Here is a 12689-nt window from a genome sequence, read left to right as displayed (position 1 = left end):
TTTGGAGCAGTGGCTTCTTCCTTGCTGAGAGTTCTTTCAAGTTATGTCGATATAGGACTCGTTTTACTGTGGATATAGATACTTTGTACCTGTTTCCTCCAGCATCTTCACAAGGTCCTTTGCTGTTGTTCTGGGATTGATTTGCACTTTTTGCACCAAAGTACGATCATCTCTAGGAGACAGAATGCATCTCCTTTCTGAGCGGTATGTCAGCTGCGTGGTCCCATGGTGTTTATACTTGCGTACTATTGTTTGCACAAATGAACGTGGTACCTTCAGGCGTTTGGAAATTACTCCCAAGGATGATCCAGACTTGTGGAGGTTTACAATTTTGTTTCTGAAGTCTTGGCTGATTTCTTTAGATTTTCCTATGATGCCATGCAAAGAGGCACTGAGTTGGAAGGTAGGCCTTGAAATACATCCACAGGTAAATCTCCAATTGACTCAAATTATGTAAATTAGCCTAACAGAAGCTTCTAAAGCCATGACATCATTTTCTGGGATTTTCCAAGCTGTTTAAAGGCACAGTCAACAAAGTGTATGTCAACTTCTGACCAACTGGAATTGTGACACAGTGAATTATAAGTGAAATAATCTGTCTGTAAACAATTGTTGTAAAAATTACTTGTGTAAAGCACAAAGCAGATGTCCTAACTGACTTGCCAAAACTATAGTTGGTTAACAAGAAATTTGTGGAGTGGTTGAAAAACAAGTTTTAATGACTCCAACCTAAATGTATGTGAACTTCCACCTTCAACTGTACACACACACACACACAGAGAGAGAGACTCATGGATGTGCGAACACTTAAACTAAGGCCAAATTAAGGCTCTGAACCAAATAAAAATGTATTGGTCACATGCACCGAATACAACAGGTGTAGATTTGACCATGAAATGCTTACTTACGAACCCATTCCCAACAATGCAGAGTTAAAAAGCAGTAAAATATACACTACCACATTTTGGTCCATTAAAATAACATCAAATTGATCAGAAATACAGTGTAGACATTGTTTATGTTGTAAATGACTATTGTAGCTGGAAGCGGCTGATTTATTTTAATGGAATGTCTACATAGGCGTACAGAGGCCCATTATCAGAAACCATCCCTCCTGTGTTCCAATGGCACGTTGTGTTAGCTAATCCAAGTTTATCATTTTAAAAGGCCAATTGATTATTAGAAAACCATTGTGCAATTATGTTAGCACAGCTGAAAATGGTTGTCCTGATTAAAGAAGCAATAAAACTGGCCTTTAGACTAGTTGAGTATCTGGAGTATCAGCATTTGTGGGTTCGATTACAATTAATTACAAAACACCAGTCTCAACGTCAACAGTGAAGAGTCGACTCCAGGATGCTGGCCTTCTAGGCAGAGTTCCTCTGTCCAGTGTCTGTTCTTTTGCCCATCTTAATCTTTTCTTTTTATTGGCCAGTCCGAGATATGGCTTTTTCTTTGTAACTCTGCCTAGAAGGCCAGCATCCCGGAGTCACCTCTTCACTGTTGATGTTGTGACTGGTGTTTTGCGGGTACTATTTAATGAAGCTGCCTGTTGAGGACTTGTGAGGCGTCTGTTTCTCAAACTAGACACTAATGTACTTGTCCGCTTGCTCAGTTGTGCACCGGGTCCTCTCACTCCTCTTTCTATTCTGGTTACGAGACAGTTTGCGCTGTTCTGTGAAGTGAGTAGGGTCGCAGCATTGTACGAGATCTTCAGTTTCTTGGCCATTTCTCGCCTGGAATAGCCTTAATTTCTCAGAACAAGAATAGACTGACGAGTTTCAGAAGAAAGTTCTTTGTTTCTGGACATTTTGAGCCTGTAATCGAACCTACAAATGCTGATGCTCCAGATACTCAACTAGTCTAAAGAAGGCCAGTTTTATTGCTTCTTTAATCAGGCCAGTTTTCAGCTGTGCTAACATAATTGCAAAAGGGTTTCTTAAGGATCAAGTAGCCTTATAAAATGATAAACTTGGATTAGCTAAGACAAGGTGCCATTGGAACACAGGTGTGATGGTTGCTGATAATGGGCCTCTGTACACCTATGTTGATATTCCATAAAGAATCAGCTGTTTCCAGCTACAATAGTCATTTACAACATTAACAATGTCTCCACTGTTTTTCTGATCAATTTTATTTTATTTTAATGGACAAAAATGTGCTTTTCTTTAAAAAACAAGGACATTTCTGTGTGACCCCAAGCTTTTGAACGGTTGTGTGTGTGTGTAGGAAATAGTAACACAATAAAATAACTAATGAGGCTATATACAAGGAGTACCGGTACCGAGTCAATGTGCAGGGGTACAAGGTAGTTGAGGTAATGTAGTATCTACATGTAGGTAGGTATTGGTTAAAGTGACTAGGCAATCAGGAGAGAGAATGCAAATGAATACAAATAAAGTGGGTCAATGTAAATAGTCCGGGTAGCCATTTTGATTAACTGTTCAGCAGTCTTATGGCTTAGGGGTAGAAGTTGTTCAGAAGTCTTTTGGTCCCAGACTTGGCACTCGGCGAACAGTCTGACTTGGGTGGCTTTCTTCTGATACAGCCTGGTTTCGAGGTCCTGAATGGCAAGGAGTCCGGCCCTAGTGATGTACTAGGCCGTGTGCACTACCCTTTGTAGTGCCTTGCGGTTGGATGCCAAGTGGATGCCGAGCAGACCTACCACCGTCGTGTCGTCGGCAAACTTAATGATGGTGTTGGAGTCGTGCATGGCCATGCAGTTGTGGGTGAACAGGGAGTACAGGAGGGGACTAAGCGCACGTGCCCCCGCGTTGAGGGTCAGCGTGGCGTATATGGCGTTGCCTACCCTCACAACCTGGGGATGGCCCGTCAGGAAGTCCAGAGTCCTTAGCTTAGTGATGAGCTTGGAGGGCACTATGGTCATGAAAGCTGGCTGAGCAGTAGTCAATGAACAGCATTCTCACATAGGTGTTCCTTTTGTCCAAGTGGGAAAGGGCAGTGTGGAGTACAATAGAGATTGGGTCATCTGTGGATCTCTTGGGGCGGTAAACGAATTGGAGTGGGTCCAGGGTTTCTGGGATGCTTGTGTTAATGTGAGCCATGACTAACCTTTCAAAGCATTTTATGGATACAGATGTGAGTGCTATGGGACGGTAGTCATTTAGACAGATTACCTTTTCATTCTTGGGCACAGGGACTATGGTGGTTTGCTTGAAACATGTAGGTATTACAGACTGGGTCAGGGAGAGGTTGAAAATGTCATACTAGCCAGCTGGTCAGCGCATGCTCGGAGTACATATCCTGGTAATCTGTCTGAATGTTAACCTGTTAAAAGGTCTTACTCATATCGGCTATGGAGAGCATGATCACAGTCATCCAGAACAGCTGGTGCTCTCACGAATGGTTCAGTGTTGCTTGCCTTGAAGTGAGTATTGACGGCAATTAGCTTTTCTGGTAGGCTCGCATCACTGGGCAGCTCTCGGCTTGGTTTCCCTTTGTAATCCGTGATAGTTTGCAAGCCCTGACACATCTGACGAGTGTCAGAGACGGTTTAGTAGGATTTGATCTTAGTCCTGTAATGGCGTTTTGCCTGTGATGGTTCGTCGGAGGTCATAGCGGGATTTCTTATAAGAGTCTGGATTTGTGTCCCACTCCTTGAAAGCAGCAGCTCTAGCCTTTAGCTCAGTGTAGATGTAATCCATGGCTTCTGGTTGGGATATATAGTGCATTCAGAAAGTATTCAGATCCCTTGACTTATTCCACGTTGCGTTACAGCCTTATTCTAAAATGGATTGCAAATGTTTTCCCCCCTCATCAATCTACACACAATACCCCATAATGACAAAGCAAAAACATACGTTTTTACACATTTTTGTAAATTAATAAAAAAATATCACATTTACACAAGTATTCAGACCATTTACTCCGTTGAAGCACCTTTGGCAGTGATTACAGCCTTGAGTCTCCTTGGGACTGACGCTACAAGCTTGGCACACCTGTATTTGGGGAGTTTCTTCCATTCTTCTCTGCAGATCCTCTCAAGCTCTGTCAGATTGGATGGGGAGCATGCTGCACAGCTATTTTCAGGTCTTTCCAGAGATGTTCGGTGGGGTTCAAGTCCAGGCTCTGGCTGGGTCACTCAAGGACATTCAGAGACTTGTCCCGAAGCTTCTGCGTTTTCTTGGCTGTGTGCTTAGGGTCGTTGTCCTGTTGGAAGGTGAGCCTTCACCCCAGTCTGAGGTCCTGAGTGCTCTGGAGCAGGTTTTCATCAAGGATCTCTTTGTACTTTGCTCCATTCATGTTTCCCTCGATCCTGACTAGTCTCCCAGGCCCTGCCGCTGACAAACATCCCCACAGCATGATGCTGCCACCACCATGCTTCATCGTAGGGATGGTGCCAGGTTTCCTCTAGACGTGACGCTTGGCATTCAGGCCAATAGTTAAATCTTGGTTTCAGAAACTTGTTTCTCATGGTCTGAGTCCTTTAGGTGTTTTTTGGCAAACTCCAAGCGGGCTGTCGTGACCCTTTTACTGAGGAGTGGCTTCCGTCTGGCCATTCTACCATAAAGGCCTGATTGGTGGAGTGCTGCAGAGATGGATGTGCTTCTGGAAGGTTCTCCCATCTCCACAAAGGAGCTCTGTCAGGGTGACCATCGGGTTCTTGGTCACTTCTCAGACCATGGCCCTTCTCCCCCCCCCATTGCTCAGTTTGGTCGGGCGGCCAGCTCTAAGAAGAGTATTGGTGGTTCCAAACTTCTAACATTTAAGAATGATGGAGTTTCCTGTGTTCTTGGGGACCTTCAATGCTGCAGACATGTTTTGGTACCCTTCCCAGATCTGTGCCTCGACACAATCCTGTCTCGGAGCTCTACGGACAATTTCTTCGACCTCGGTTTGTGGTGGTTTTTGCTCTGACATGCACTGTCAACTGTGGAACCTTATATAGACAGGTATGTGCCTTTCCAAATCATGTCCAATCAATTGAATTTACCACAGGCGGACTCCCAAGTTGTAGAAATAATTTTTGTCTAATAGCAAAAGGTCTGAATACTTATGTAAATAATGTATTTCTGTTTCATATTTCATTTGCAAACATCAAAAATCCTGTTTTCGCTTTGTCACTATGGGGTATTGTTGAGGAAAAACATTTATTTAATACATTTTAAAATAAGGCTGTAACGTAACTAAATGTGGAAAAGGGGAAGGGGTCTGAATACTTTCCTAATGCATTGTATACGTACGGTCACTGTGGGGATGACGTCATCGACGCACTTATTAATGAATCCGGTGACTGATGTGGTAAACTCTTCAATGCCATTGGATGAATCCCGGTACATATTCCAGTCTGTGCTAGCAAAACAGTCCTGTTGCTTAGCATCAGCTTCATCTGACCACTTCCGTATTGAGCGTGTCACTCGTACTTACTGTTTGAATTTTTGCTTGTAAGCAGGAGTCAATTGTTAACCTTTTTTTAACTAGACAAGTTGGTAAAGAACAAATTCTTCTTTACAATGCGGGCTTACACCGGGCAAACCCCGACGACGCTGAGCCAATTGTGCACCACCCTATAGGACTTCCAATCACGGCCGGTTGTGATACAGCCTGGAATCGAACCAGGGTGTCTGTAGTGACGCCTCTAGCACTGAGATGCAGTGCTTTAGACCGCTGCGCCACTCGGGATAGAGTTATGGTCAGATTTGCCAGGTGGAGGGCGAGGGAGAGCTTGTATGCGTCTCTGTGTGGAGTAAACATGATCTAGAGTTTTTTTCCCCCCTCTAGTTGCACAGGTGACATGATGTTAGAAATGAACTAAAACGGATTTCGGCTTTCCTGTATTAAAATCACCGGCCACTAGGAGCGCGGCTTCTGGATGAGCATTTTCTTGTTTGCTTATAGCTCGTTGAGTGCGGTCTTAGTGCCAGCGTCGGTTTGTGGTGGTAAATAGACAGCTACGAAAAATATAGATGGAAACTCTCTTGGTAAATAGTATGGTCTGCATGTTGTCATTAGGTACTCCAACTCAGGCGAGCGGAACCTTGAGATTTCCTTAATATTAGAGATCGTCCGCCAGCTGTTGTTAACAAAGACACACACACCCAACCCCCTGGTCTTACCGGATGCAGCCGCTCTGTCCTGCCGACGCAATAAAATGCTTCCGTCGCATCTCGACTGCAACATCAACATGTCTTCGATAAGGATGATTCCGTGCCTATGATTCAAACCTAGATAAAAAACCCATAGATCTATGTATTGACCCTTTGTGCTGTGGTTGCTTTGACTGGGTTTCAAGCGCGTGCATGGAAACCGTTCCCCTCAGGCCAAATGATAGACGGGAGGAAATGAGAGTGTGCGAGTGAATAAGAATAGGGTAGGAAGAAAGAGCAGGTTGGGAAAAGAAAGATATGAAGGGGAATACGATGGTTGTGTGATGAGTAATTCTTCAGAGGGACTCTCAGCCTTACTTAGAGCAGAGTGCTGGAGAATACATTGTGAATCCATTTGTGAATATTTTATGACAACCGAATGTGAGGGAGAATGTGGTTGTAGATCTAGGTGCGTTAGAGGCCTCGATATCATCATCTGGTTTCCATAGCATTCTCCTAGACTCCTTATTCTTCCTATCCACTTTCATTTATACTGACGCTAGGAGGACATTTATCCTGTAACCTTTTCTGACCAAAACATACATGCTTGTTTGTGTCTCTGTGTGTTGGTGCACACGCGTGTGGTCTTTTTTATGCTTTTCTGTTCAATAAATAACTGCTTTGTCATTTTACTGCTGCAGTAGGTAGGTGTTTGTGTTGACAGCCTCTCCCCACCTCTCTCCTCAGATGAGTCCATGCAGAAGCTGTTTGAGGGGGGCAAGGGCAGTGTGTTCCAGAGGGTCCTGTCCTGGGTGCCATCCCACAACCACCAGCTGCAGCTGGCAGGGGCACTGGCCATCGCTAACTTCGCCCGCAACGGTGAGGAGGCTATAGAAATACAGTTAATAGAAGGGACAAAGCCCTTTAGACCACTCTATTTCTATGAAGGAGGGTACACATTGCCTATGGTAACAGATTGAACCAAAAAAGGGTTTTTATTCAGGATAAAACTCCCCTCGGATGGCATTAATATTGACCACAATCTGGGTCACGTTACGTGGGGTGTGACTTCACAGAACGTTGCGATACTGTAGAAATGTATAGAACATAGTGTGTAGAACAGACACACTTTTCAGTGTATTAGAATAGGGAATCAGCACAACACTCAGGTTGTAGAAATGCTTCTCTGTCATGTAGAACAGTTAATCAGCATTCGGCACATCGCTCCACATTCTCCCAGATGTCTTCTAGATCAGTTTTCCCCCTAATAAAACCTGCTGCCTCAGTGTGCTGAATATAGATCACAGGCCCGGCCATTAGTCATTCCATATCATTACTCATCTAAACCACAGCGTTTTGTCCCGTGTCAGCGAATCCTGCATCCAGGCTGACTTCAAACATTCACCCTGATAAATAAAAGTCCTTATTATTATAGCCGAATGATTTATTCCGTACATGGATGTGAAGAGAATAATATGTAACCTGTTTTCCTCTTTTCTATCAAACGATGAAGGTAAAATTACGGTCAGAAGGAAATGGCATTGGAACATTCTCCTAACACCTATCCAGTCCTTTTTTAGATCTGGGGATAGGGGGTTCTTCAGAACTTTGATTTGTGGAAACAGACATGTTAGAGCATGGTGGGAGCAAATGCCTGCACAGCCCATAGCTTTTACTGAGCAGTGGGTTAAATTATGACATTCTGTTTCTCCCCCAGATGGTAACTGCATCCACATGGTGGAATCAGGCATCGTTCAGAAGCTACTGGAGCTGCTGGATCGCCACGTGGACGAGGGCAACGTCACCGTGCAGCACGCGGCACTCAGCGCCCTGCGCAACCTGGCCATTCCTGGTGAGACTCCCAAGGCATTCCAAGCCTGATTGAGTATACTGTCAATGTTGTGTATTAACATTCATTTCCTGTTCCATGTGCTTCCCCTGCACTCATTTGTTATCTGTGGGTAGGGGGGGTAGGTCTTGGCAAATGTAACTGCAAACAAGTACAGGAGCAGCACTTTGACTAGAAGTTGTTCTTTCTTTGAGCCTTAATTGGTTAATACTGGTTGATTACAATAGTAACAAAGTTAGTATTTTGTTTATTTTCATGGTGTACTGCATTGGCAGCTTAGAGCTGAATTGCATTGTATAGTCCATACCTAAATAAGTAAAATAATTCATTGCTACATGTCTTAAGGGAGAATAGTTTGTATGTATTTATTTATGTATTGATTTATTTCACATGTTTCATCGTTGGTTATTCTTCTTCTCCTGTCCCTTCAGTGGTGAACAAGGCTAAGATGCTGTCGGCGGGTGTGTCAGATACGGTGTTGAAGTTCCTCCCGTCAGAGATGCCTCCTGTCCAGTTCAAACTGCTGGGCACGTTACGCATGCTCATCGACACACAAGGTAGAACACATTTTATAGCACATTTATAACATTTATAGCACATTTATAACCTTTATAACGCACTGTAGAACGCCTTCCTAATGATGCCATAAACCATCGGACTGTGCCTCGCCCTCCGTCTTCAGTGCCTCGCGCTCCGTCTTCAAATTGACCAGTATCAGTGACAGGTGTAAATGTTTCCACCCATAAAGATATATAGCAACATTTTCCAAAATAGAGGCTAGAATTCCTTCCTTATGATGCGCTAACCTTGAAGCGTTCTGTACCTCACTTTTTATCCTTAAATTGACCCGTATGTATTTTTTTATTCAGCAGAAAGTTGGATAGGAAAGTACTCCAACAAAAGAGCCTCGGAATACGATACGTTTCTGTCAAATGTTGTTGAATCTTCATGAAGAAGGGGTTGGGTTGGGGAGGACCGGGCAAGGCCAAGTGCAAACCAGTTAGATCCAGAGTGACATGGATATCGATGGCATCCATCTTTGATTGAATTGCTATGGAACGGAGTGCGACAGTGAGATGTTGACAGGGTGTTAGAATAGCAGTCTACTCAAGGTGATAGAACTAACGCGTGCACTTTTTCTGACCATGTCATTCTGAGAGGTTTTTTTCTACCTCTTCCTCCCTGGAGTTCAGAGATTCATTGTACCAAATACTAGAAAGTGCCAATTGTTACCAAGAAGTTACCCATTTTTTTTTGTATTTTCAAGTTACCAAGTATAATAATAATTAGGAACCAAGTAATTCTAGTTTATATACCAGAAAGCTACCAATGGTAATAGAGCTGAGAAATAAAGCATTACCTTATGTTGTGCCCCCCCCCAATCCCCCAGCGGATGCGGCAGACCAGCTGGGGACCAATGGGAAGCTGGTGGAGCGTCTGGTAGAGTGGTGTGAGGCAAAGGACCACGCAGGGGTCATGGGAGAGTCCAATAGGCTGCTCTCAGCCCTCATCCGCCACAGCAAGTCAAAGGTTAGGGCCGGCTGCCATGAAAACACACCATCTGTGGCTGGCTGGCTGGCTGCCACCACAGATTACATCCTGACCCATATCTGGACTGCATACACACACACAGAATGTATATGTTATCAGCTATATTTTAATCAAAGGCAGTATCAACTAGCTTGTCTTTACTAATCTAACTCTCAGCTCAAAATCCAAACCATGCTTTATGTTGCCTTATTCATCAAGGGAACAGAACAACTGAGGTGGGAGTCATGTTCTAACTCTTCCTGATATACGGTGTTCCTTGTTGACTCACGCCCAGAGACAGCGTTGTCAGTTCTGCTACATTTCCTACCCGGTCCCTCATCTGAGGAGAATGACTCGGGGGCACCTCAGACTCTGGTTGTCTCATTCTTAGACTGTAGATTTATGAGCTCCAGGCTCTAAACATTTCTGTCCTATTTGCAGATCGCTAGATAGAATAGAACCCTGTGGAAGCACCAGAGAGGTACAGTTGAGGTCGGAAGTTTACATACACTTAGGTTGGAGTCATTCAAACTTGTTTTTCAACCACTCCACAAACTTCTTGTTAACAAACTATAGTTTTGGCAAGTCGGTTAGGGCATCTACTTTGTGCATGACACAAGTAATTTTTCCAACAATTGTTTACAGACAGATTATTTCACTGTGTCACGATTCCAGTGGGTCAGAAGTTTGCATACACTAAGTTGACTGTGCCTTTAAACAGCTTGGAAAATCCCAGAAAATTATGTCATGGCTTTAGAAGCTTCTGTTAGGCTAATTGACATCATTTGAGTCAATTGGAGGTTTACCTGTGGATGTATTTCAAGGCCTACCATCAAACTCACTGCCTCTTTGCTTGACACATGGGACAATCAACAGAAATCAGCAAAGACCTCAGGAAAACAATTGTAGACCTCAACAAGTCTGGTTCATCCTTGGGAGCAATTTCCAAAAGCCTGAAGGTACCACGTTCATCAAACAATAGTATGCAAGTATAAACACCATGGGACCACGCAGCCGTCACACCGCTCAGGAAGGAGACACATTCTGTCTCCTAGAGATGAATGTACTTTGGTGTGAAAAGTGCAAATCAATCCCAGAACAACAGCAAAGGACCTTGTGAAGATGCTGGAGGAAACCGGTACAAAGTATCTATATTCACAGTAAAACGAGTCCTGTATCGACATAACCTTAAAGGCCGCTCAGCAAGGAAGAAGCCACTGCTCCAAAACCGCCATAAAAAAGCCAGACTACGGTTTGCAACTGCACATGTGGCCAAAGATTGTACTATTTGGAGAAATGTCCTCCATGAAACAAATAATTGTTTGGCCATAATGACCGTCGTTATGTTTGGAGGAAAAAGGGGGAGGCTTGCAAGCCGAAGTACACCATCCCAACCGTGAAGCATGGGGGTGGCAGCATCATGTTGTGGGGGTGCTTTGCTGCAGGAGGGACTGGTGCACTTCACAAAATAGATGGCTTCATGAGGAAGGAAAATATGTAGATATATTGAAGCAACATCTCAAGACCTCAGTCAGGAAGTTAAAGCTTGGTCGCAAATGGGTCTTCCAAATAGACAATGACCCCCAAACATACTTCCAAAGTTGTGGCAAATGGCTTAAGGACCACAAAGTCAAGGTATTGGAGTGGCCATCCCAAAGCCCTGTAGAACATTTGTGGGCAGAACTGAAAAAATGTGTGCGAGCAAGGAGGCCTACAAACCTGACTCTGTTACACCAGCTCAGTCAGGGGGATGGTCCAAAATTCACCCAACTTATTGTGGGAAGCTTGTGGAAGGCTACCCGAAATGTTTGACCCAAGTTAAACAATTTAAAGGCAATGCTACCAAATACTAATTGAGTGTATGTAAACTTCTGACCCACTGGGAATGTGATGAAAGAAATAAAAACTGAAATAAATAATTCACTAGTATTATTCTGACATTAAAATAAAGTGGTGATCCTAAATGTCCTAAGACAGGGAATTTTTACTAGGATTAAATGTCAGGAATTGTGAAAAACTGAGTTGAAATGTATTTGGCTAAGGTGTATGTAAACATCTGACTTCAACTGTAGGTCCTACAAGTGCACTGTACAGAAGAGTCCTATATTATTTAGAGTTGAGGTGGACTGACTTTAGTGGCCTACCCTCTTGGAAAGTTACTGGGTGTGCAGGTTTTTGTTCCTATCGTGCTCTAACACCTGATTTCAGCTCCTGATGAGCAGCGGGATTAGTGAAGGCAGGAGTGTCAGTGCATGACTGGAGCACAACCCTGCACACCCAGAATCTACATCCAGGATGAGGGTTGGCTTCCCCTGATTTAGATTTGTGCACCCATTTTTGAAATGTATTTGTTTCTTAATTTGTTTCTGTTTTCAGGACGTCGTAAAAACAGTCATCCAGGGGGCAGGAGTGAAGCATTTAGTAGTCATGGCGACGAGTGAACACATGATCATGCAGAACGAGGCGCTGGTGGCTCTGGGCCTCATCGCCGGGTTGGACCTGGGTAAGAGTCAAGGTCATGATGTCACGGTGCAGCCAAATTCTAACTACTGTGTTAGCCACATGGTATAGTAAGGTCCAGATTGGTAGCACTTTCTTTAACAGTGCCTGGGTTGTGTTTAGTAGGGCACACTGTACTAAAATGTTTTAAAACATGAAAAGAAAACTGTTTCCGGACAAGATCAGGTAGCACTTCCCTGTCTTACTCTGTTTCAAAATATTTTCTATCCCCGTGCTTACTGAACATGACCCGATGTATTGCATCGCTAGAATAAAATGAAAGTAGTTTGAGGATGTACAGGGCGGGTTAGAAGAACACACAATGCAAAGCAATTTGGGACCTAGTGAAAGTGTATAAATATAATTCACTGTTGAAGCTTTTGTTAGTGTGCTCAATACACACCCTTATCTCAGAGGCAAAACATTGACTCTGATGGTGCATTGGAATGCATTTAAACAATTGTACAAAATAATTGGTCACAGTGTGTTTGTCATGGTTTCAGTGGGGGCCGAAAAGGACTTTGTTGGGGCTGGCCTGGTACAGGTGCTCCACAAACTGCTGTCAGACGAGATGAGTGCGCCGGAGGTCAAATACAACTCTATGGTCATCATCTGTGCAGTCATGGGTTCAGGTAAAAGGCCGGACATTTTGAATCAGCCACTTGGAAGAACTAAGCTGCAACTTTTGCGCCAATATCCAAACTAGGGCATTGCACAGAGTAGTATACTAGTATGGACATAGCGGTATTGAATTAGGGTTTAGA

At 43.8% G+C, this 12689-nt stretch overlaps 1 protein-coding gene across 5 annotated transcripts in view; it reads left to right on the top strand.

Annotated features, from left to right (window-relative positions):
• LOC139416111 (RAP1, GTP-GDP dissociation stimulator 1) overlaps positions 1-12689 on the top strand; it is a 59559-nt gene that overhangs the window by 45076 nt on the left and 1794 nt on the right. For all 5 annotated transcript variants that reach the window (XM_071164404.1, XM_071164406.1, XM_071164407.1 and 2 more), the window contains 6 exons: positions 6795-6926; positions 7765-7899; positions 8328-8453; positions 9287-9426; positions 11803-11929; positions 12429-12557. In XM_071164404.1, the coding sequence (XP_071020505.1) occupies positions 6795-6926; positions 7765-7899; positions 8328-8453; positions 9287-9426; positions 11803-11929; positions 12429-12557 (789 nt within the window). The remainder of the gene's footprint in view (positions 1-6794; positions 6927-7764; positions 7900-8327; positions 8454-9286; positions 9427-11802; positions 11930-12428; positions 12558-12689) is intronic.

The sequence above is a fragment of the Oncorhynchus clarkii genome, chromosome 9, assembly GCF_045791955.1.
Source record: "Oncorhynchus clarkii lewisi isolate Uvic-CL-2024 chromosome 9, UVic_Ocla_1.0, whole genome shotgun sequence".
NCBI lineage: Eukaryota > Metazoa > Chordata > Actinopteri > Salmoniformes > Salmonidae > Oncorhynchus > Oncorhynchus clarkii.
Note: the sequence above shows the minus strand (reverse complement) of the source record. Positions and strands in the feature narration are given on the sequence as shown.